Source organism: Sturnira hondurensis, unplaced genomic scaffold (genome assembly GCF_014824575.4).
Source record: "Sturnira hondurensis isolate 20B ecotype Veracruz unplaced genomic scaffold, ASM1482457v3 Scaffold0013299, whole genome shotgun sequence".
NCBI classification, from domain to species: Eukaryota; Metazoa; Chordata; class Mammalia; order Chiroptera; family Phyllostomidae; genus Sturnira; species Sturnira hondurensis.
The window spans coordinates 6,937,752-6,964,407 of NW_028085930.1; the positions used below are offsets into that span (position 1 = coordinate 6,937,752).

The 26,656-nt window shown below is 36.8% G+C and overlaps 1 protein-coding gene across 1 annotated transcript in view; it reads right to left on the reverse strand.

Annotated features, from left to right (window-relative positions):
* Positions 1 to 26,656, reverse strand: part of DNAJC13 (DnaJ heat shock protein family (Hsp40) member C13) — a 110,343-nt gene that overhangs the window by 60,736 nt on the left and 22,951 nt on the right. The window contains exons 3-20 of the mRNA XM_037061279.1: positions 20,635 to 20,710; positions 19,672 to 19,821; positions 19,222 to 19,263; positions 16,395 to 16,595; positions 13,947 to 14,153; positions 13,763 to 13,858; positions 13,075 to 13,166; positions 12,195 to 12,361; positions 12,008 to 12,087; positions 11,759 to 11,925; positions 11,182 to 11,281; positions 9,452 to 9,559; positions 8,605 to 8,760; positions 7,522 to 7,578; positions 5,157 to 5,278; positions 2,900 to 2,975; positions 2,546 to 2,641; positions 1,553 to 1,696 (exon numbers count right to left, since the gene is read on the reverse strand). Of these exons, the coding sequence (XP_036917174.1) occupies positions 1,553 to 1,696; positions 2,546 to 2,641; positions 2,900 to 2,975; positions 5,157 to 5,278; positions 7,522 to 7,578; positions 8,605 to 8,760; positions 9,452 to 9,559; positions 11,182 to 11,281; positions 11,759 to 11,925; positions 12,008 to 12,087; positions 12,195 to 12,361; positions 13,075 to 13,166; positions 13,763 to 13,858; positions 13,947 to 14,153; positions 16,395 to 16,595; positions 19,222 to 19,263; positions 19,672 to 19,821; positions 20,635 to 20,710 (2,137 nt within the window). The remainder of the gene's footprint in view (positions 1 to 1,552; positions 1,697 to 2,545; positions 2,642 to 2,899; positions 2,976 to 5,156; positions 5,279 to 7,521; positions 7,579 to 8,604; positions 8,761 to 9,451; positions 9,560 to 11,181; positions 11,282 to 11,758; positions 11,926 to 12,007; positions 12,088 to 12,194; positions 12,362 to 13,074; positions 13,167 to 13,762; positions 13,859 to 13,946; positions 14,154 to 16,394; positions 16,596 to 19,221; positions 19,264 to 19,671; positions 19,822 to 20,634; positions 20,711 to 26,656) is intronic.

The following is a 26,656-nucleotide window of genomic DNA, read 5'->3' on the forward strand; positions in this document are numbered from 1 at the left end:
TCCCCAGTTGGAGTCCAGTTGGGCTGGGGTACATGACTGGTTGCAGGTTTGGTCCCCAGTAGGGGTGTGGACAGGGGACAGCCAATCGATGTCCCTCTCCCTCTCAGAGGCCGCTCCCAGGCCCCTCCGCTCCCCCCTAGGCAAGTGACCTTCACCTCTCTCCCCCCTAAGCTCCCTTCCCTTGCCTCTGTAACTTGTCTCCTGAACCCATGCATCTACTGCTCACTTCTCCTGCGGCTTTCTAAATAAACTTCCCCTTACAGTTTGAAAAAGAGCTAAATAAAATAGCTTTGGATTCAAGCTCAGGCTGTATATGATGTATGACATCTGATGCCAAAAACTTATTTTCAGTATAATTATATCCAAAAGCTTAAACAACTGTTATTACAGAAATGGGTTTAACCACCTGAAGCCAGAAATTTGTAATTTTTAAGACTGGCAAAATCATTCATATCGTATTTGTAGATTTTCATTGTTCAAATGCTACAGAAATATTATCATGAGCAGACTTGTCAACAGGCTGGGGCAAAAGCAGGTTTACACTTGTGAATATGCAAAACACAGTTTATTCTTCCGTTATTAGTTTACTCTTTGCTGTACAGGTTAATAAATGACAAAACCAGACTCAGATGTAGATTAATCAATTCAAAGTTTGGTATTCCTAGCCATTTGAGAGCTCATCTAATGACTCTATACTGCATACAGCACTCATACAAACTGGCATTAACCATTATACTCACATTCTAAAGAACTCATTCTGGTCTCAATTTCAGATATACACACAAGACTCTAATATGTGTTCTATTGCACCTGATGCATTATGTTCAGATATTCTGAAAATCTGTAAGAAACTTGTTTACTTTAGAAAGATACTTATATTACTTTCCTTGAATAAGGAGACAGCTACCATAACTAAAGAGACAGTTAAAGGAAAAGAATGCAAGTGTGGTCAACAAAAACTGTAAGATCCAGGCATTTACAAGACACCTTAAATGATTCTCAACCGCACATTCATCCTACACAGAAGAATGGACATTCTGAATTAGGTTCCGCAGCACAGACTATGCACTGAAAAATGAGACCAAAACTGTTACAGATCTGACCTTGGCTTGAGAAGCTAATATTGAAAATTTTAAGTGCACACAATAAAGTGAATTTAAAAATGTGCATCCCATTTTTAAGACACCATCTGGCTAGCACCAAATTAAAAAGCTAAACAAGAAGGGTGCCTTTATTTTTATAGCTACAATACAAAGTTCAGAGATGGAAATACATATAAATGAAAAAGTACAGAAACTGAAAGTTATGGAAAAAGTTAACAGTAGAATTTTAAAATAAATGTCATATTAAACATCCAATTATGACCCTAATCACTGATTCAGAAAACTATGAATTAAGAAAAATTGGTATAAAAATGTCAATCAGAATTAGGCAACAGTTCTTCAAGTGCCCAGTCAGAAAAATCTGAGTCCCATCTCAGCGACCAGCAGCGGCTACAGGAAACCTAGGAGCCACAGAAGGGCTGGGACTTTGGAAGCAGACTCTCTTTTACCTCTTTTTGTGCAATGCCCATTCTGTCTCTCCAGTGCATCAATACAAGATCCACTTTTTCTTTGGCAAATTTTTCAACTTCTTTAGCAGCTTTTCCAGCTAGTCTTTGCCACTCTGGAACTTTATTAAATTTTCCATACTGATCCTGTAAAATAATGTTGAAATCCATTACAGCCCTGTTTGCAAACTTATTATAAAACTTAAGTATCGCTGATTTACACTATTTAAAAAAATTGTTTTTTTTTAAAAAAAAACACAATGTTTTGGCTCAGTGAAAAAACAAGGTGACAATTGCTACAATAAATTATACTTTTTGTTCAAGAAATCTTAACCTTCTATTTTGTTTTCAACATGATTCCTTTTAGAAAGTTGACAGGATTCAATTGGGAGGTGGGTGCAGACAAATGTGGTAAGGACAGAAAAGAAAACACATACGAAACAGTAAATAATAAAATACATTATAAAATGTTGAGTAATTTTCTCAAAGATACGCCAACCTTAATATTGAAAACAGCTTTGTAAGAAAAAAACCTGACTTAAACTGACTTTTTCAGGGCTGGCCCCTTTCACTTATGTCACCAATGACACTTATCAATCACATATTACGCACAAAGCATCCCATTACACACTCCAAATGTTTTTTAAAAATCCAATCCTCGTGCTCGCTTCGGCAGCACATATACTAAAAAATCCAATCCTGAATGTAACAGTAAACTGAGTTAGAAGAAAAAAATACAAAATTATTACTATTCAAAATTAGATTGTGGTGATAGGTGCGCAACCCTACAACTATAATAAGAGCTGTTAAACTGTACACTTAAGACAGGTGAGTTTCAGGGATGTAAATTTTATCTTAATAAAGCTGTTAATATTTTTGTGAAATACTACTATTCAATGCAGTGAATTCCTGGTATTTTTTTCTAAAGTTTTTAGTTTGTATCAGAGACTAAGCACTCTTTCATTATGAAAAGACACTTAGGATACTCATACTTACCATTGCTATTTTCACATTATCTCTAACAGGCATCCGATCAGCGTCCTTCTCGGGAACTGAATCTGAGCTGTCCAAGTACGCCAGCAAACCTGGTGGCTACAGACAACAAACAAAAACAGGACATAATCCATTTCTAAAACTACTGCACAAAAGAAAATTTAGTCCTCAAAACCCAAATAAATACAATAATTTAGTTATAGAGGGTAGCATTTATTACAAGACAACTCCTATGATAAGCATCTTTTAAATTAAAACCAGACTTTTAAAAACCCTTTAACGGTATAAATAACTTATCAATAACATTTTACTGGGCAAGACTCGTGTACAAACCTTCCAAGGTTTCAACTGACTTACCAAAATGCGCTTCAGCAAGTTGGTTGCAGTTGCACTGTCTGCTGTCCAGAGTCCCACTAAATGCCTACTTAGCTGTCTGAAAAAAGCAGACGTTGAGAAAGGTTTGCTGCTTTATCTCAGCTAGAACAGAAAGGAATTTTTAAAAACAAAATATCACATAAGATACACGACCACAGTTAAAAAATCATTGCGATATTAAGCATAACTAATATTTTAATTTGGAGGTATATGAAATAGGAATGCACATATTGCTAACAGTTTAGAATTCTCTCCAAATTAAAATGCTTCCCTGATAAACTCTCAAATTTTCAAAGGACTTGAACATAAATTAGAAGGCTCTTACCCTATTTAAACATTGGAAAAAACACAGATTTGATACAATTGGTTTGTACGAGGCTTCATAGAGTAATTGAAAAGCAATATTAGACTTGATGATACAATTAGTTTGCATACCAGTCCTGACAGAATGATCCCAGTGCTCTGTAACTGTGTAACACTGAACATGAACAAAGCTCTACAACCACGTCCTTAAATACCATTTCTGGCAAGGTGAGAGAGAGGAATTTCACTTTTGGAGTTCAGATAGAGACTTAGAGCTCTTAGAGCAAAGTATTCTTCTCCTACCACTTTTGAGCTAAAAGCATATTTTGGTTCAAAATGAAAATCTAGATCCACATTAAATCTATGACTTATTTATTTGTCTTAATCTTCAGAATGACTTTTGTCTCCTAAGTGGGAAGCTTCTCATGAGCTGGGAACACGTTTTGGTCACTGTTCACCCTCCGTGCTTTGGTAGGGATTCATATGCCATTTGCTACAAGAATGGGCATAAAACCTGTGAGGGTAATAACCAAATAACCACCTATCATATGTATTTAAACATGTTACATTCCCAGAAGAAAAATGTTTGATAGGAAAACCCAAATTATACTTTCTTCCGTCACCAAAAAAATAAAAATAAACATTACTAAAACTGTTCATTCCTGTGCCCATTTGAAAGCTAATACAATGAAATAATTACAGTTACCCTTGTAATTTTTCACTGGTATTTGGTAGGGATCATATTAACGATTCCTAAAAAGGCTTTCATTGGGGATAAAAGAGATAACATTTTATAGTAGCAATTTGTAAAAAATAAAGCAATGCAAAATGAAAAGTGGTATTTTTATTGACACTTGACAGCTTTTCAATATTGTGATTGATCACAGTAAAAAACATAGCCAAGTAACTACAGTAAAGAGGAACACAACAAGCAAACACCTAGCATGGGAGCTGAATGGCATATGACGTCACATAAGTCTACTGTAATGAAAGATGGCGTCCAAGCATTGCTAACAGGGCAATACACCAAGGAAACCACCTTCCTTTTGTATCCTTTTGTCCTCTCAGGCCACACAGGAGAGTACTTTTGTGACTGACATACACAAGATACAGACCACTTCTCGTAACAGTATAAACAGCAATAAACTATTGGCGAGGCAGCATACTAAAACATTCAGTAACCGAACATACGTGATAAAGGAAATGTATAGCATCATAAAGTGAACATAAGTCAGTTTATTATGTAAAAAGTCAAAAAGAGCATAATTAAAATATTTTTCCTTTTTTTAATCTATGAGTCATAATATGGTGTGCTGAGTATACCTGAAAGGGTCACATATTGAGAATTATAAAGTTTTAAAGGGCTGGAATTCATATAGATTTATGAGGAAAACAAACAGATTTATGTGTTTCCTTATATTCAAATCATTATTTTTAAAAAGATGATTTGTTAAAAGGCAAATGTTTACAAGAGATGTAGAGCAGGCCTACATTAGGCTGGTTAGATGCTACGGTTTTCTTTACCCCTAGAGTACCTAACTGACCAAAGACATTTAAAAACGATGTGAGGTTTTCAATGGGGTCGGTCACCTGCACGCAGGGTGGCCCAAAGGAAGTGTGAGGAGAAAAGCCCTGGGCAAGTGGTTCCCGTTCCATAAGCTTCTCGGCACTCTTTTCCAGGTCCTAGCCCCATGACCACCCTATCATAATAGTGGGAAAAAAGCAAATACGTTTCTTTATTCCTCCCCAGTTACCCAGGGCCAGAAACAATGATCATTTGGGCATAATCCTTCTACAGGAAAAAGAAAGGGAGAATGAAGCGAATTAAAAGAAAACACTATGTAACCCAAACACTTATTCTGTTTGTGTTATGAACTATATCTGAATCCATTCTCTAAACAGCAAGTTAATTTATACCAAATTAAATTTAACCTACCTATTTGTAAGCATCCTCTGATCTGAGCTTACTGTAAACATCGCAGTGTGCAAGTGTCGAGGTAAGGCACCTTCACTTAGGGCAAGCTCCTGCATTTTTGTAGCAATTTCTTTGTCACCTTCCTTTGGAAAAAGGGTAAAATGATCCCTAAAGCAGCAATCCGAAGAAAGCTATCCTAATTTTTCAAAATTAATTTGACAGCTCTAGATAAAATGATTATTCAGCATTCAATACAAGTAAAAACTACAACTTCAATTACCCAAAAATAACACAGGTAAGTAGTACTACAAGTAATTTTTAAAGGCCCCAGCCAGGTAGATCAGTTGGTTAGAGTGCCATCCCGATATACCAAGGTTTGGAGTTTGACCCGGTCAGGGCACGTACAATAATCAATCACTACATGCATAATTAAGTGGAAAATATAAATGTTTTGCTCTCTCCTTTCATGTCTCTCTCTCTTTCAAATCAATAAATGAAAAATTTAAAAATGTATTATTTGCCTTAGGAATGAGGTCTAAATGTTTCCAGGCAAATTTATTGTATGAATTATGCTTTGCTTAAGTTAATATTAAGTTCATTTCCTGAATACATAACAGCCAACAAAGAGAAGAGGTAACAGAGAAATCAGCAATTTCTGATTTCTCTACCAAAGGCATCTGCAAACCTGGCTGCTTTTGTTATTAACAATATATTCAATTTCCTGGTAAACACAATGCTTTATTTTTTTAAAGAACAATGTAATGTAGGGGCAGTTCTTTTCATTCTGACTGGACTTGACTTTGACGGACTCACTCTGGAGACAGGACAGACAGGACTACTGATCTAAGGTAATCACAGAACTAAGTTACGCAAGCAGTGGGATATTAAAGACAACCTGTCGAAAAATAAAAATACAGTGTTACTGAAAAAAGTATAAGTGTATAATAATAGTACAACTCAATATGTAGTATGTGTACAAGTATACATACAGTATGAATATGTATGTATGATCATTTGGACAAATAAAAGTGTAGCATATATGCAAATATATACACAGAATGTATATGTACATATATCACTTAGAACAGCATACAGTCGGAGAGGAAATGCATCAAAATGCTAACAGCAGTTATCTCTGGATGTTAAAAATACAGGTGATTTATTTTTATTTGTTCCTTGTATTTTTTCTGAACATCCTAATGTTTCTTCAAAAATCATGCACAGCCTTTATAATTAGAACAAAATACTTTAAAATACTCGCCAGGATTTCAATGTGGTCTTCCTTAAACAAACACCAGCTTTTGTTACTGGTTATAAATCTGTAATGTGTACTTGTGCTGAAGCCAAAAGTCAGCATTTTGGATTATACCTGGCATTCAGTAAATATTTCTGCATGAATGGCAGCACAGTGGTGGAGCAGGGTCGAGAATACACTGTGTTTGGTCTCGTGATCCTAACTGTCCTGGGCTACTGCAAGGTCTGTAAATGAGATGTGGTATTTACTTTGGAAGCTAAAATGAGCATAGAACACATTAGCTAGAGAGGAAAAGTTAGCCTTTAGTTGTATATGCACAATAAAAATGAAAATAAACTTCAATGTTCCACCAGTGTAATACCTACATATAATTTTTTAATAGTTACTCAAGTGTGCTATTTCTAGGCTCATTACTTAGCTACAAGTTATACTTATGAGAAACAACCACTGAGTTTTTTGTCAAAAGGGGAAAACACCCTTACATTTAATCCAAATTACTATACAACAACAAAAGAATACATGAATTCAAAAGTCATTTAGACGGATGCTATTGTAGACACCTAGTACGCAAGTCGACATTCATAAACACAATCTCAACTTCTAACAAACACAGAGGTTAAAGTGACTACACTGGAGAAATAATATCCTGTGCTGATCTCATAGAGGTCAATTGCAAATGCACTTTAGCACGAGGAACTAATTTCAGGTACCATTCTTAGGTGATGCCACTTTGCTCTAAACTAACTACATTAACAGATTTCTATGCAATCTCAGTTCCTAAAGATTTCAAAACCATCACCACCAATTCTCCAAAAAAAAGGAGCAAGAAAGAATTCTACCTTTTAATTCTTTTAAAATAAAACAAATAATGTAGGAACAAGGACATCTTTAAAAAAAAACAACCTTTATTTGTTGTAAAACACACTAAGAAATAGAAACTCTGAGTTTATTATTGGGAATTGCTCCTGCAACTATTTTAAACTAATTTCTGAATAAAGATTTAAAGTGATTTTCCTTACACAAAAAAATTGCATGTTTCCAATAAAAGATTTAAACGCAATTTTGTCATTTTCAATTAGAATAGCCAATCAACATTCAAGTAAGTTTAAAATTTCAAAACTGTTCTCTTACCTCTATTATTGCCTTCATAACCAATCCAGCTCCCTTTATAATTGCCATGGAAGGATGCTTTATAATATGGGGAAAAAATGTATCAGAGAATGAAATAATTTTATTCCAACATACAGGGGTGGGCAAAAGTAGGTTTGCGGTGATACTACAAATACATGATACCGTAATTAACAAATAACACAAGAGTAAACTGTGGCCCTGGCCGGGTAGCTCGGCTGGTTGGGGCAGCATCCTGATGCCAACAAGGCTGCAGAATCAGTCCCCAGTCAGGGCACACGTGAGAAGCACCCATGGGTGCATAAATGGGTGCATAAACAACAAACTGCTCTTTCTCAAATCAATGAATAAACATCATTAAAAGAAAACGAACTGTTTCACATACACCCAATTGTAAACCTACTTTTTCCCATCCCTGTATTTACTTTTTGCTCTTAAGAAGGATATATAATTTTATAAAGGTATAAGCCATAAAGTTACTAAAGGATACATAAAATTAGTGAAGGTATTCTTACAATCTAGAGCCTCACAGATACTAAAGCAAAAAGAACTTACATTCATAGGAAATAGCTGACATTTATTTGATTAACAAAATATATTATACTTACTCGAATGATAATTATACTTCTTTGAATGATATCAAATATTAAAACAGAAATGGACATTTATAATATAAAATAAAATAGCACATACATACATACACATATATATAATACTACAGTATCCTATGAAGTAACAGATGCTTTCAAGGGTTTATGAGCAGCCTTGCTAAAGCTCATATTATTATGAGAATCTGTAAAAATAAGAGACCTTTGGGCCTACCACAGAAGAAAAATGAATTTTCCAACACTTTTAAGATGGAAAGATGGGCAATGAAGTCAAAACAGTGATCAAAAGCCATCAACAGAGCTCTGCATGAAAGATGAAGAATGCTGTGGAATTAAATGTCCTAAAGTGATAATGTAGTAGGTTATATTTATCAACATTACCACAAAAGCACAAATGTATTATTTCAAAAACAAAATGACCCCCAAAAGAGGTTCTCTGGGATTAACTGCATCTGATTAGAAAAATATAAGCTCTCACCTGAAAGAGTTTAAAGAGGGTTCTTCCATTGGATGCTACCATTTCTAAGAGCATATCGAACTGCTGCCCCTCCGTTGTCTCACTGTACGGAGCACAGAGGGCAAAAGTGAGGAAGTCCAAGAGTGAGCTGATAACGAGGGCACCAGTCCCATGATCCTGAAACAAAGTACCGTATTGCCTTGACTCAAGACAGAGAACTTCATTCGTTTGTTTCTATTATGTTATATACTAGAAGTAAACATTTAATTATTCTACACGATGTTCAAAGCTTGAAGTACTCCTCATTTCACTAATGTAACAAACCCACTGCTTACCGTATCTCAAAAGGAAATAAACTTCTGTCAAATGTCCAGAGAATAAGGAAGACTCCTCAAACATGTACAAGTAACATTAACGTGTGTTTGTATTAAAACCAATCTTTGACAACACTCGTAAAACTCTGGCAACTTGTTAATGTTCCTTCTAAGAGGTTATAGACTGCCCTTTTCCAAAACTGCTAACCAATGGCTGGATAACAAAGATTAAGCTTAAATTTTTTTTAGGACAGTTTATTTTACAATGACAATTCAAAGAAAGAAAAACAAAAAATATTAAGCTTAAAAGCTTAATATATCATTATATCTAAAGGTTTTGCAAGTCCCACCCCCCCCCCCGCCCAATGAGTGTATACAGTCCCAGAACAATAATTATAATTGGTATTACTAGTCGGCCGAGCTGAACTGCAACTAAACACCAATCAAAGTCAGAGGCCACAATGAAAACAAACAAACTGTTCACGTCGCAGGTCCAGAATGCTTTTCAACAACATGTGGCAGCTCTCAGGAAGACACACTTAATTATGACTTACCACATGAGAGTTAAATTTCTCCAGTAAGTTTTCCAGAAACTTCTTTGAAGAGAGAAGAGAAGCTTTGTTTAGCTGTTCTTGTCTTAAGTCGTAGTCATCATGCATGGGCTATTATTGATTAAAAACAGGGGTAATTCATGAGCACGCCCATGTTGCTGGCATCACCCGAAAGACATTTATAAAGAGTATTCATTAAACACAGAAAAAACTGATAACACCAGGAGGCAGCAGTGATGATTACCCTCGGATCTGGTAACACTTTAAAATGAGCCCGCCCATCAAGTTACTAAAGATAGTACTGTACGAGGTACTCCCTCAGAAGTCACCGATCTCCTTACAAGGCAAGTAATCCATTCCCACTCCCCAATTTCACAATTTAAATCTGAAATAAAACTTAGCATTGAAAAGCAAACACTAAAATTGACAGCAAATACTTCTTTGTCTCAAGGTGATTTTCTTTCAGCTGTGGGACACCTGCGAGTATAAAAGGGTTCGGAAAGCTAGTAAGGAGTACAGGTAAAACCCTCCTTCACTACTGCCTTCAGCTGACCCGAGGCAAGGTTAAACTACTTTAACTCTCAGTCTCCTTTTCATCGGCTATAACGTGGGAATAGTAGTAGTAGTACTTGTTTCCTGGGACTATTTTGAAGCTTAAATGAGAAAATGCATGTAAAAACAACACAGCCAAAACCTAACATGCAATGAGGGCTCAAATGTGTTTGTTTTAGATGACTGTATTTTACTTTCTAGCATCCCACTAATTCTTTTAATCACATTATTTGTAGTAAAGATAATAAAATTCACTTTTGGGAATAAATGCAAGGTCATGTACATATGATTGCTTACTTTTACTCTATACCACTAAACTTGCCTAAAACACTTTATATAAGAAAAAAGTACTACATATTATATATATAACTGAAGTGAGTCAGAAATTTCAAAGATACCAAACAACTGCTTCTCCCCCACACAAGCTGTCACCAAGTTAAATCTCTATCTTCAAGCCCCCGCCCTGCCTTGGACCCTTACATGAGCATCTGGTCTGCCTGCCTCTGACTTGACCTGTAATCGATTCTCCACATACAACCCAAGAATGTTCTGAAATTCAAACCTGACAGACCACTGCTCCTGAGTTGAAAATCTCTCAGTTGTTCCTTACTACAGGACACAAATCTAGCTACCCTGTCGGATACAAACCAAAGCTTTTTATGACTGTCTCCGCAAGCATCTCTTAACTCCACGTACCCCCAGTACACACTTTATGATTCAGCCCTACTTAGTTATTTGGTGCTTCCCCAACACGCCTTTCTAATGCCAACCCTCTCCCAGGAAGCCTTCTCACAGCTGGAAAATACTTGCCTGTCCTTCAACATGTAAAGTTCAACGTCTCCCTAAAAGACTCTCTAAAAATCATTTACCTTCCCCTCATCACAAAACCAAAACTTAGGTATTCCATGGCCCCTACCTACTTTGTATCATACGCATATGCCTTCCTTACTAGACTGCCAACAATTTCAAGGAAGGAAGGAACACTGTCTTAACGTCTTCGTAGTTCTAGCACACAGAACAGTGCCAACGCTACAGGATGTGCTAAACAAATGTTTATTTGCGTAAATAAGAGGCTGTAAGAGCAATTTAGGACACAGAAACACTGAACTCCAATGGTGAAATTACAACCCAGGCCTGTGGAAATGTTCACTGCCAGTCAACGTGAGAGCGACGTCACTTACACACATGAGGGCGCAGAGCATGTCGACGGCGGCGTGGGTCACGCCGTTGTGGCTCCTCTTGAGGGCCTTCACCACCTTCACGCCCAGCCGCTCCCGAAACCTTGTTCAACAATAACAAACGAGCACACAATGACGATATCAGAGCGTTATTCTCTTACTACAATGACGATATCAGAGCGTTATTCTCTTACTACTAAAACACAAAATTGTTAAGTCATTAAGTTCCCATTGCATTACTGTAGCAATGGCATACATACTTGGGAATCCCATCTTTGGAACACAACAGTTTTCAGAATAATTTTTTCTTTGAGGGGGAAGATTTTTTTTTGAGGTTAATTAAAACGAAAAAGCATCTAATTCCCCACTTAAATTCACGGCAACAAGAGTCAGTAACATTACTGATGAGCATGATACCAGTGTCTCCGTTAAACTTCACTCACCTTCCTTTTCTACTTCTTATGAGTACAAACTATCATATCACCACATAAGAGGCATCAGGTTTAAACAGCTATAAAAAGGTAAATTGCTGATTACTTGTGAAAATTCTCTAAAAGCTACATTTCAGAAGACAACTTACTTTGGAAGCTGAGTAAAGGCCAGAAAACCAGCTTTGGAAGCCACAAGCCTCCTCACAGCCTGGAACTGGCTTTCCAGTTCTGCGTTCGATGCGACATCTCCCTCCTGGGACAATAACGCCGTTATGGCGTTATTGATCAGTTTTTCTTTGTTTTCTGAGAAGAGACCCTGGGTGAAGAAGATTACTTCAAAAAAGTTTCCACACTAAAAGTTAACGACAATGATTAAGTTATGATACAATTTATCTTACATCCTGTGTTACTGCATGCAGAACTCCACTGTATGAGATATTAGCATTGAACCTGAATACAGCATCTGCAAAGTTGCCATCTGCAAGGAGATGAAAAGATTCAAAAGAATTCGGAGTTTTGCATTCCTAATTCTTAAGGAGTACTAAGTAAGTGGGTGGAGACAATTCTACATAAAGCAGCACTCACTGGGAGGAGTAGCCAGGAATCTGAGATGAAGGCTCTCCACCTCCTCATCGACAGGCATGCTGAGCAAGCCCCACCGCTGACCTTTGTGGGTCGGTGTCATTTTTACACAAACATCTCTGTTACCAGAAGCTCTTACTCCATCCAGCAAACTTGCTAATAAGGAATCTCTAAACAAGGTCGGAAATAAAAAGGTTTTACAATGGAGAATTAAAGGGAATTTTGATTAGAAGGCAGCCTATGAGAACTGCTCAGAACTGCTCAAGCCACAGTCATATAAAAACATGTAAGCCTATTCTACTGGAGAATTAGTAACTAGCCCAGCAACACTAACCTAGAAAAAGCCAACTTCAAGTACTCACATTAAAGGAACTTGCTGCTGTGATACAAACAATATGCATATACTCTAAAAGCTTAGGTTTCAGAAACATACTTTATTTTCATTTCATTTAAAATCAAGTCATCATATTTTTCTCTCTAGGAATTTGAAAATTAAAATGACTTAAATCGCCCTGGCTGGTGTAGCTCAGTGGATTGAGCGCAGGCCTGCGAACCAGAGGATCGAGGTTCGATTCCCAGTCAGGGCACATGCCTGGGTTGTAGGCCAGTTCCCTGCAGGTCAACTCCCAGCAGGGGACACACAAAAGGCAACCATACATTGATGTTTCTCTCCCTCTCCCCTTCCCCTCTAAAGATAAATAAATAAATAAAATCTAAAAAAAATGACTTAAATCATTTTAAATACACAACAAAATAATGTTGTCTATTCGTAAATTACATAAAGTTCTAGATTACAAATCTTTGGTTTCCTTCTTTGATGAAGCACTTTGCCATGTACATATACTAGAATTCAAAAACTTGATGAATTAAAATAAAAATATACCTCTCTGTTGAAGAATATTTCCGTATTTGCCCTTTAATAAATTCAATGGTAAAAAGTTGTGGGTTTTCTGAGTCACAAACCAAGGCAAATACCTAATAAAAGCAAAAAACAAATTCAACAAAAGATGTTTAATTTTATGGTATTTTGTTAGAAAAGCTACACATCACTTTTACAAAATCAGTATTTAAAAATATAACTTGCTTCCTGGCCTGGCTGGTATAGCTCAGTGGATTGAGTGCAGGCCTGCAAACCACACGATTACGGTTCAATTCCCAGTCAGGGCACATGCCTCGGTTGCAGGCCAGTTCCCAGCTGGGGACCCACGAGAGGCAACCATACATTGATATTTCTCTCCTTCTCTCCTTCCCTTCCCCTCTAAAGATAAATAAATAAAATCTTTAAAAATATATATATAACTTGCTTACAATATCAGAATTCAAGAGATGCCTGCTTAAGTCTCAAATTTTCATACAATTACTGAATAAAAAGTTCCATTCACTGTATACTTTGAAAATAAATTTTGAAATATTCCTTGTTCTAAAGATCAATATATATAATAATGTGAAGAAGTAAATACAGATTCATCCTGTTTCCTATTCTTTAAGCATGAAAAAACGTTAAAATAGAAACGTATTTTAATTAACCAGTGGGAAGAAATCTCTTTTCAGCGAACACTGATGAACCTTACCTCTCCTAAAGGCTTCAGTGTTGCAATATTATAGGTGGCTGGATCGCGTTCCACTAAACATGTCTCTGTAAGCGCTAGCACTCTTTTTACAGGTTCCTTCAAGCAAAATCGACACATAAAAAGGTTATTTAAAAAGTGCTAAAACCAGATAAACAAATTTTTATTTTTAACACACAGGTCTTACCGAATGTCTAGGAGATATTTTTTGTACTACAAACTCTGCCAAAGATGTGATGGATTCATCAGTGCTGTATTTTCCAAAGCGGAGATTCAAATATTGCTCAAATTCTAAAGGTTCTTTTCTGATCCGCAATGAAATACCTATGAAGTTGCCAGCATGATCTATTGCACTCTTGATAATTTCTTCTCTTTGCTCTGATGCAAATAAATGCTGCGCAAATTTTGAAATTTAAAAAGTCAGGATTGAAGTAACTAAAATGTTACCATACTGAATCAACTCACAGGAAAGAGAATGACGTAACAATTTGAGAAGACAAAAAGGTAGTAGATCTTATCAGAGGTAAATAGCATACTGCAGATGAAACATTATCACAAAATTAAAATCACAAAGTCTGGTAGAGCCTTGAAAATAACTCACTGAATGGAAATTGTGGCTTCCATCACCATGTGGAAAACAACGCTCTGGAGCTTTCATAAAGGACCCCTGCGGGCACCTCGGCAAAGTCAAGTGGACTTGGTGGGTAAGGGTAACTGTGCGGGCAGAATTTCAGTTTCAACTAAGGCAGCTCTGAATTAATGTTTTCATATAGTGGGCTTTCTTCAAGGATTACCTTGAAGAATGTTTAAATGTTTAGAAGTCACTGGCCTATAGATATTACAAACCAACCTCCAGGAGTATATTTACAAAGGTCAAGAATAAGGTATTGCTAGTTGTATTTGGTGCCTGAAGGGCAGAAATGCAAAAAGTCCTGTAAAGGGGGTAAAGTCCAACAAAAGAAAACAAAGCCCAGAATGTCAGTTATCTCCCTTGCAGAAAAATACCAGATCAGATTATGTTTTAAAAACTGATTTTAATCCAACAGTTTATCTCAGTCACTATGGATGCAGAAGCGAGCAGATAAAGATTTGCTGAATGAATCTGTCATGCTCTTATAACTGTAGTGAGGTGGCTCCTTTTAGCTACTGTATTTTATAAGGCAGAGTATGCTTAAAAAGTGGATGATTAAAATTAAAACTGCTCGATCCCACTAGGCAATAAAAAATGTAGGCAAGTAAGGACTATCACAATTCTCACCCTTAATGTTTACCCTATGCATTGTACAGCTTGGTTGAATTACTGCAATACAGTTGCCCAGTTAAGGTCTGCAAGGCCATATTCCTGTAATTAGGTACATTTTCCACCACAGTGTTTGATGTCAATCAATCATCACAAACTTCCGCTGCCCAGGGAAGAGACAACCCTTTAGATGGCGCCACCACAGCAGATGCAAGGCTGTTGCAGGGTGGGAGAAAGCACTAAGGCCACCTTTTGGGTGTAGATTCAGAGGTACCAAAATGCCCACATGCACGTTCCTGCATGAGGGGCACTAGGATGGTCCTCATCACCTGAATAAAGAGGGCTGGTTATGTAGGATGGGAAAAGATCTACAGCTCTGAAAAGTTAACAGTTTGTCGATCAGATTGTTTGCCCCGCCTCTTCATTCATTTTACCACCCTTTGCTACCTACCTTCTACCAGAGGTGTCCAACCCGCAGCCCAGGACAGCTATGAATGCTGCCCAACACAAAATTGTATATTACTTAAAACCTTTTTTTCACTCATCAGCTTTCATTAATGTTTGTGTATTGAATGTGTGGCCCAAGACAAGTCTTCTTCTTCCAGTGTGGCCCAGAGACGCCAAAAGGCTGGACACCCCTGCGAGTCTAGCCTCTTACGTATCTGAAAGTCCAGTGCAGGCCTGGACTCCACTAGCCTGGGAAGCATAATATATGTACGGAACGCTAAATCTTGGAGTAGTGCCCACAGGTCATTAAGGTAGCTCTCTCTCTACTGCTCATCTTTGAGATGTGGGGTTTCATTAAGGAAACTAGGATGTTTCTTATTAAAGAAAAAAAAAAAGATGGTCATCATCTATAGCTCAGCTTCTAGTACTGATAAGCCAACAGGCTGCTAAGCATCTTACATGGCTTCTGCTGTATTCCACAATTTACATGTAATTCAAAATTTTAAGATTAAATATGCAAAAATCTCAAACCTGAAGTCTCAATGCATATTTAGATTCCAGATTACAAACATGGTCAAAGGAAAAAGGACTATGAAAACAAGAGATTTTTAAATACTTTTCAAAGAAAGCTTAGAAACTGGACAACAGACACTAATACTAATAAAAATAACAATTCTAACCTACCATTTATCGAATACAAAACCACACACTGCTAGTAAGTATCTTACATAATCTCACCTCATCCTCAAAAAAAGCCCTATGACATATATTATTCTCATTTTAGAGAGCTGCAAATTGGGACTTAAGCTTTTTGATACCAAACTCTAAACTCTTACTACCGTACTTTTTCTAAAGGATTCATGTGACATTTCAAAATAAAATGGAAGAACCAGTTTCTTTCAAATGGACATACCTCTTTTTAAATGATTTTTAAAAAATGCAACTTACCAATCTACTAAATCCTCCATAAAGTATACAGAACCCGCCTTGATAATCAGAGAGATCTACAAATCCTTCAATATTTCTGTAGTCATAGGAACAGAGGACTCTGTTAGTCGCAGGATTGATTTGGTCAAAGCCTCCAGGAGTTACTTCCAAAATAACAGGTTTTCTGGTGTCACTCCAGTGATGCTTATAACAGTTATATCTCTAGAGAAAAATAATATTAACTTTAGGTTCATACATACGCTTACCATAAAATACAGTTACATTTAATGTACTAGTCATTACTGAAACAACCAAGAGCCTAAGCAATACTATAAATATTTAGAACTACTATCCCAATTGTTAAAAACACTAATTTTAGCTATTTGGAGGTTTGTGTTTGTTTAATTAAGAATGTTCACTCTAGCTGAAGACAACATGTCCTTTTTAAATTAAGTTTTGGGTTATAATATTTTATAAAATAATTTTAAGTCACTCTTATGCAAATCGACAAAAAGAAAATAAAGGAAAATTTAAATAGAAATGTCATTCTGGAAAAGTTTTTTTGGGAAAAAGATTTCAACTTCTATTGATGGACTCTTTTCATTAAATTAGATAAGGAAAAGAGCTAAATCGCACTTTGCCGCAGTGACGGTATTTAATTTACTCCACTTAGTTATGCATTTACTGGCTAATTTATTAAATGTGCCCTGACCTGGGATGGAACCTGCAACCTTGGACTGTTGGGACGAAGCTCTTACCAATTGAGCTATCCACCCAGGGCTAGTATTCAAAGCACCAGAGCTACTTCAGTTCATTCATATAGATTTTCTTTCTACACACACACAAAAGCCAAAGCCTCAGTCTGACCTTAAGCTTTTCGAATCACACTGAAGCTATCTTTAGAAGTTTGATCTTGTTAGCAAGTAAAATTCCATTTTCTAAATTTTTAGAAGAAAAGGTTTAGTTGAGGCTGCTAACCAAAATTATGGTTATTACAGAAAAAATAATTTAAAATGCAGGGAAAATGAGGCAAAGATAAAACAAGGATAATAAAATGTCAGATGTAAAATGACTATCCCTTTGTCCACCCAAAAAGTCCACCCACCGTTTCCTGTCCATCCATATGGTCAGCTACATAGCTCAAGAGCATAACTATTTCTAATAATGAAGTCAGAGAAATTCTCTTGTAGGTATTCAGAAAAGAGAGTAAGGCATTAAATAATAAACACCTCCCTAACATACCAACACTAAACCCAGTGACGAGGTTCATAGGATCATATCACACTAAGTCCCCTCAGCATTATTCATTGGTGACATACACATTACAGTTCCATAAAAGGAATTCTGTAGAAAGACAAAAGGGCCTGCACTAACCCAACATTTTATTTAGAGTCTTAATTCTGAGCTAAAGGACAGAGCACAGCCATACCGCTCCAGGAGTGAGGTGGAAGGGAATCACCAAAAAGTACTCTATGAATCTATGCTTATTTGCAAGTTCCAAACCCACTCTGCAGGATATTCCCCATCCTTCCAGAAGGCAACTGTCATAATGCGACATGCCGCATGGAAACACATCATTATCCCTCAGGACTGTGAAGGCCAAAAAGGGACTTAAAGACCCTAGGGGCAATTTTGAAGGCCTGAAGGCCAAACTCCATTTATGCAACAATGCTGTTTAGCCAGCACAGCGCCTGGGGGGAGAAGGTGCCACTGGGTCCTGATGTAGTATTATATGGGCTGTCCTCCAGGCCATCCTCTAGAGACTTTGATTCCACCACAAAGTTTTAAAAAGTATTAAGTTGCTGAAGTTAACTGATATAAAGGGAGGCTTACAAACAAAATCTGTAAGTATGTTTCCAAAAGCATATTTACAGATGAGATATACAGAGAGCTCATCTGCTAACATAAAATAACTAAATTAAGAATATCAAATTATGATTTATAGAAATTGGTATTTCACAGGGACAAGAAACAAGCAGTTTGCCAACTGCCATTAAACTACGCTAAATGGTTCCTGGGCAATCAGCCAATTGCTTGAGTTAAAACCAGTAAGGCTTCTGGGATGCTAAAACAGACAATGAGGGCTTTAAAGAGAGAGAGGAATGGCACTGCCAGCAAATCAGAATTCAGTCCCTATCTTTCGCCAGAAGCCAGAGTTCTGAACACCGCTATGAGTTTAGGCCTTATTCTGCCCCCTCCTACCCACCCCCCCACTAAAAAAGCACACCTCATGGAAACAATGCAGTATTTCAAAGGAGTGAAAGAGTATACACTCCCATTTCCCCACCCCAGAAGTCTCTGATTTAGTTTAAATGCTGCTAGCACATGACTAGAGAAGGCCTGGGAAAAAGTTAAGAAGATTCGGATAATAACCATGACTTCCCCCAAAGCTACATTCCCAGCCAGATCCAGAACAAGAATGTATGACGAGACACTTCTGATATACCCAAGTCTTACAACTTTCATAAATATGAAACTGGGAACTTCTACATCAAAAAACTACTGTGTGTTCCAACGGTCATAATCTGCCATGCAGTGTTACTGCTGCTCTTCAGAATACTGAATGAGGACAGCGTTGTCTTCCATGCTCCAGAATTCTCTGCCTGAAGACTCTCCCCAACCACCAGTATTATTAACAGTCACAAATCTAATTCCTCATACTGTAGTTTCCTGTTAAACTACATTCACCACTCTCTATCATGCAGTAACAGGAGATGTTAAAATTGTGTTTCCTTTTTTTCCCTTTAGCTTTGCCAGAAAAAGAACACAAGATCATGGAATGATTTTTATAATAAAGGGCAACATTGGAACAACTAAAAATGGACAATAATAAATGTTAAATACTTACCCTTCCTGTGATTTTTCCTTCTGAAAATTCAGTCCTAAATCTCTGAAAGAGAAAATACAACAACAGTTAAAAACAACAGACTAGTAGGAAAGAATCAGGGATCAGTCCTTTCCACCCAGGACAAGTAAAACCCTAACCTGGCAGCCATGCTGTTAGAAAAGGGCACTCAACAGAAAGTGTGAAGAATTGTACTGGCAAATAGATGCAGTAATCCAACAGGTAACTACTTTGTTCTGTACATACACTTAAAAAAGACTAAAACTGTAACTATACAGGACTTTCCGGTCTTTGACCTAGAGAAAAGTAAAAGTTTCAGTGCTGTGTTAAAGATCAGTAAGGGAAAATAAGCATAGTGGGAACGGAGGCTCGGAACATTAGTATCTCACTCTAATGTAAATTTCACCTTTAAAGGAGGAGAAATTTTGTTTCCTGACATGGAACTGCTCTTACCAATGCTTCTGTAAGAAGTTCTGTTCTGTGCTCTGTAGAAAATTTTAAAGTTTCTGACTTTCTGCCACTGCCTTTCCGAAATGTGAGGTTGAACTCTGTTCCTTGACCTTTCCCAACAGGGCTGATGCTACAAATGTCTCCATAAGGCCACTAACAAAAGAAAGGAATCATTTTAACTGGTGCTACAATACAGTGAAATGCAACAATTATTTTCATTACTTTAATTTCACAATCACTGATTAAATGATAAAAATTATATAAAATAATACTAAGGTCTAGAAGTCCTGAGGTCTAGAAGTTAATTCTATAACACAAAAATTTTTTAAAGATTTTCAGTAATCAGACACAATAAAGAATCCTGTCTGTATTCCGATTTCAATGATTAATGACATTAATCTAAAGCAACTAAAATAAATACAGGGAAGCACAACAAATTGGGGAATAAAACTGTATCATTACCTGCAAATCTGTTTAAATCAGTGACAGAAGGAATCTGTAAAACATGCCTACCCTAGAATTACAATGAGCTAGAATATATGTAAATATGTTTACTTATCATTTTCAGGTTAGTCTTGTCTTTATAATCAGCAACCCTAGTTCCATGACAAATATTTTCCAATCATTGCACTTGTGATTTATGTATTACACTAACAATATAGCCTTTAAAATTATTTAAAAACTAACTTACCAATTTTATATGAGCAAGATGGCTATAATCTACAGTAACATATCAAAAAGTTATACCACTTAAAACCTAGAAATAAGCACATTCTCTTTCTGCCCTCCTTTTGTTTGTTTATTTTTGGTCCTCAGCACTGGAGCATTATATATCAATATTTTTCACATCTGACATTCCTAACCTAAAGTTTTAATCTGATTTTCATGCCAGGGAGTTTTGGGTTATATCCCAGCTTTTAAAACTCAAATGGAGTTCAAACACTGAACAGCTTCTAACATGATTACCTGATTTGTTACTTCTAAAGTATTGGGATTATATGTAGTAATCGCATGGGTTCCAACTGAAAAGACACGCTTATACCTACAAAGAAAAACAAGTACTTAAATTTAGTCTCAAGTAGCAGAAACACTTAGTCACAAAATATATGTGATATCAACACAAAATGAACATTTCAATAAACAAACAGAAGTGTTAGCTGATTAATTGTGACTAAATACACCTTAGTTTCATAGTATCACGTTTTCTAACATTCTAAAATGCTGTTGGTATTAAAACCCACCCACCACTCATTTTACTGAGAAGTGCTAAGGTCATTAAGCAGAAAGGTATGACCTAAGCAAGCAGTCTTGTGTTGCTAGTATACATGAAGTTAGCACAGCAAATGCCAAAAGGTTCTAATTGGAGAATAAAAAAGACACTGCACAGTATTAATTCTTTCAAAAGTCCTTTTAACCAAACCATGACACGAGGGAAGGAAAAGCTATGACCTGCAACTGGTCATTCACAGCCATATTCTGGAACCTTAAGCACTTCTGTCGAAGCGACCACCTATAACATGGAAGCACTGAGATTCTACAGAGGTAGGAAGCAGACACCACAGACAAGCAGTTCTCACTCCTCACTTCACTTCCCTCACTTAAAGAGACATACAAAGGAACACCACTTGGGCATCAGTAATCCTTTAGAAGAGAGGCATGCACAATGATTAAAGTGAAACTGAATTAGAAAACCTATTTAAAACTGAAGAATCTGTTCCTTGGAAACAATAAAATAGGTAAAACCTTAATTAGTCTACTGAAATAAAAAACAAAATTAAGAAGAAAAGGATTTCTAACCACAGACACAAAAAATAAATGTGTATAACTCTTTGCTGATAATTTGAAAACTAAGACTATCAATCCCTATATAGAAGAATTTAGGAAAGCTGCAAAGAATTATATCCTAAAAGCTCAAACAGAAAGATAAAACTTTAAAGGACCAGGTTAAATCCCACACTTTTTAAACTGTTCTAGAAAACAGATTCAGGGACAGATTCTCAACTGTTGGTGATACTAAAATCTGGTAACAACACAAAAAAGAAGAAAAAACCCCACTGATCTATTTTTTTAATTAATACTGGCAGTAAGTATCAAGTAGCCCATTAAAATAGTAATACAACGTGACCAAAGAAGGTTCATTTTAGGAAAAAGACAGTTCAATATTAGAAAAATCTATTAATAAAATTGATCATATTTAGTGGAATATTTATATTTTAGTAAGAGATTTTTAAATGGATGTTAAATGGAATCAAATGCCTTTCGGAATCTATGGAGATGGTGCTTTTTTGCATTAAACTGCTAATACAGTAAAAAAAACATGTATTACCTTAAACCAACAGCCATTATCAGACAACACGCTAGGAGTATTACCATTGAGATCAAGAGGAATTTCCCACATTTTAATTTTGCTAATGTCCAGTTTTTCTAATCAGTGTATTACATAATCAAAATGACAAAAGTTATTTCCATTTGGGGGAAAATGGTAAATTTTCACTAATTTTTACTACATATTCACATGAAAAGTATGGCTATATCACCAGTGTTTTACCCCTTAACTTCATGTATCTAAAGTTGAGTGGGAAAATAAACAATGAGAGCTTCCCTCTCCCATGAAATCGTTCACTTGCTGCTTAGCAGGGTGAGGGATGAGGGATTAATTAAATAGATGAGGAATTACCTAAATGGCAAGAAAGTCTCAAAACCTCAGGGGCTTAATCAATGAATGGAAACAAAGAAAAATAAAAAGATAAGATCTTGTTAAATAAGCATTTGCCTTAAGAGAAAGCACAATGAAATCAAATGTAACATAGAAATGTGAAATCACAAATTCTAACTTTCAAAATCATCTTGAGAGTCGAACATGACAATTTTGATAATCCTGAAATGAAACTACAGAATGTATATTTTACTCTGGAAGCAAAAGTATAAAAATTAAACACCTGAAATGTTCCAAATATCAACTGATGCTGTCATATTCAAAGTCTTAGAGGAGCTCAATTTAAGAAAATACCCTTTGCAATTCTTGATTAACTTCCATACAACTAAGGCCCTTCTAAACATATTTCTCATAGAACTTTGTCATCTAGATTAACACTGTGCAAAAGAACTTTCAGAGATGACGGGCGCATCCTATATCTACAGTCCAGTGAGGTATCCATGAGCCGTACATTTATGGTTCAAGACAGGGCATTCACACCAGACAACTATTGTGTTGGCCGCTGTCACTTTTTAACTTGACAATCTAGGGAAAAAGAGGTCAGTGTTGCCGACTGAACAGTCAGATACTATGTGTTTTAAAAATTCTCGCAGCACATTGGTTAAAAATTGTTCTAAGTCACAAAGAATACACAAAGATCCCATAAATTCACAGAAGTGCACATCTTCATTACCTTTAAAACTCTAACTTCTAGGAGAGTACCCAGCACTGAACAGAGACGTTCAAAACCAGTGTTGGTTAAATAGTTAAAAGACCAATCTACTCAACAATAACACGCATTCAAGACCAATCTACTCAACAATAACACGCATTCAAATCTATGACCCATCACTTTACTCTTGCTTTTAAAACATAAGTCAGACAGCAACTAATTTCACACCAATTTTTTACTCATAATCACCATAACATCAGGAAAATGATAAATTCATATTTTTATGAAAGAAAATACACTTTATTCACTTTCTACGAAGACAAAATGCCACTTATAAATTACAGTAATTTGCTGTTTTCTGGGCTTAAGATGAATTTGTTGATTAATTCTTAAAAATTATCATACTAAGCCTTGGCTGGTGTAGCTCAGTGGATTGAGCGCAAACCAGAAGATCGAGGTTTGATTCCCCGTCAGGGCACATGCCTGGGGTGCAAGCCAATTCCCAGCAGGGGCCAGGTCCCAGCAGGGGATGCACCAAAAGCAACCATACATTGATATTTCTCTCCTTCTCTTCCCTTCTAAAGATAAATTAAAAAATTAAAAAATTATCATACTAAAAGTTCTTATTACAAAAATACAGATATGTAAATCGTTCCAAAAAAATAAGGACTAATGTAAACAAAAGATGAGAAATTTATGACAGAAGATGCCACACAATACAAAGAAATGTGAAAGCAAACAACTCTTTGCTCAACTAAGAAATTAATATTCACTACTGACTTTACTTCTGGCACTTGTTTTCTTTTTATTCAGGAACTAAAGTTACACACATCAACAAATGCCTATAGAAAGAGTAGGGGACTTCTGGCCAAATGGAGGAGGCGTAGGTGGACACACTGTATCTCGTTGCACAACCAAATTTAAGAACAACAAAGATTTAGAAATAAAAACACAATCAAAACAGAAAGAATATTGAACTGTACGGAAGTCTGGCATCAACGAACCATTTATCCAGACCGGTAAGAGGGGTGGAGTCAGCGGTCTGCAGAGAAGGGTCCCAGCAGGAGGAGGCGGTAACTCGCAGACCAGGCAGGCACGGGACAAAAACCCAGTAAGGCTCCCAAGGCAGCTGGCTGACCTCGGATACACATTCCCGCGCAGATAAACCAGGCAGGTTTAAAAATGGTCAGTGAGATAGACCACGCAACACAGAGCCCCAGAGCCCCAGAGCCTCAGCACCGGGAAATAAAGCCTAAAAGCATCAATCGGAAAAACTTTCGGGGTTGAGGTGCTGGGAAAGGTTCCCAGCCTCACAGGAGAGTTCGTTGGACAGACCCACAGGGTCCTAGAACGTACACAAGCCCACCCACCTGGGAACCAGCACCAGAAGGGTCCAATTTGCTTGTGGGAAGCGGCAGAGGGGACCAAAATCCGAGAGAGTGGAGCAAGTGCCATTGTTCCCTCTCTGACCCCTCCCCCACATATAGCATCACAACCCAGCAACTGGGTTGCCCTGCCCTGGTGAACACCTAAGGCTCTGCCCCTCATATGTAACAGGTGTGACCAGACCAAAATATTATGGCTCAAAAAGAAGAACAGCTCAAAGCCCCAAAGCCAATACTTCTAAGCGACAAAGAGATAGCCAACCTATCGGATGCACAGTTCAAAATACTAGTGATATGCTCACAGAGCTGGCTGATTTTAGTCACAAATTAGATGAAAAAATGAAGGCTACACTAAGTAAAATGAAGCAAAATGCACAGGGAACCAAATGATGGAAAGAAAACTGGGACTCAAATCAAGGGAGTGGACCAGAAGGAAGAAACAACCAAACAGAAAAGAATGAAGAAACAAGAATTCAAAAAAATGAGGAGAGGCCTAGGAACCTCCAGGACATCTTGAAACGTTCCAATATCCGAATTATAGGGGTACCAGAAGGGGAAGAGGAACAGCCACGAGTGGAAAACTGATTTGAACTAATAATAAAGGAGAACTTCCCCAATCTGGCAAAGGAAATAGACTTCCAAGAAGTCCAGGAAGCACAGAGAGTCCCAAAGAAGGTGGACCTAAGGAGGAACACACCAAGGCACATCATAATTACATTACCCAAGCAAGATTAAAATGAAGGAGAGAATTCTAGAAACAGCAAGAGATAAGGGGATAGTAACCTACAAAAGAGTTTCCATCACACTGTCAGCTGATTTCTCAAAAGAGACGTTACAGGCAAGAAGGGGCTGGAAAGAAATATTCCAAGTCATGAAAGGCAAGGACCTACAGCCAAGATTACTCTATCCAGCAAAGTTTTCATTTAGAATGGAAGGGCAGATAAAGTGCTTCTCAGATAAGATCAAGTTCAAGGAGTTCATCATCACCAAACCTTTATTATATGAAATGTTAAAGGGACTTATCTAAGAAAAAGAAGATAAAAAATATGAACAGTGAAAGGACAGCAAACTCACAGTTATTAACAACCACACCTAAAACAAAAGCAAACTAGGACAGCTAGATCAGGAGTGGAACCATAGAAATAAAGATCACATGGAGGGTTAGCAACAGGGGAGTGGGAGGAGGAGAAGGAGGGAGAAAGTACAGAGAATAAGTAGCATAGATGGTAGGTAGAAAATAGACAGGGGGGAGGGCAAGAATAGTAGGAGAAATACAGAATCTAAAGAACTTGAGACACGTGGTCAAAAACTAAAGGGGGGGAATGGTGGGGGAGGGGGTGCGCAGGGTGGAGGGGAATAAAGGGGGAAAATGGGACAACTGTAATGGCATAATCATTAAGATATAGTTTTAAAAAAGAAAGAGTAGGCATTTCATCCACTCCTGAAGTTTTCAGCTACAGATTTATTTATTCTAAAGCTTATAAAGAAATATGGTTTATATTATACATTAACTATATTACTTAGAATCATGAAACTAATGCTCTTCAAGTAAATAAAAAAACTTTGAGGCGACTGCTTTATCTATGGGGCTTCTTTGCTCTCATGGCAACTGGTGATAAACAGTAAAAACAAATAAAAATGTTGTGTTAGTAATAGAGCTGATGAAGGTAAGAAAGATCAACTGAAAGCAAAGAAAGCCCACTGAAGCAAACACTAAGGAAATAATCAAGTTTTGGATTTGACAGGTGACGTTCCTAATTTTTAACAAACATATTAACTTACATGAAAACACACTCTTATGTTACTTTAACTCCTGCAAATAAAAATGTTATTATTCTTCAACTTGCTAGTCCTTATGAATATTGCTTTTGTCTTTGAAACAATTTTTTATAACATGATTTTTTTATATGACAACTTTAAAAAATAAAACTAATGTCTTGGCTCAGATACTGTTTTTAGTATCACCATGGACTGACCCAGTACTATAAATGAGCACATAACTGTACTCCGTTCCGTGACGTGGCAATAAATACGAGAACTGGTCCCTTAAAGACTTGGTTTCCTCCCAACATTTTATTTACTATTAGGTAACTATTCAGACATCTGAAATAAACTTGAAAGGAATAAGAGCTAAGACACTTGTCACTCATTGTCTAAATGTTAATTTTAGTCTCGAACACTCTGAACTAGCTTGTATCAATTAATCATGTACAACAGCATCAACAGAAAGAGATA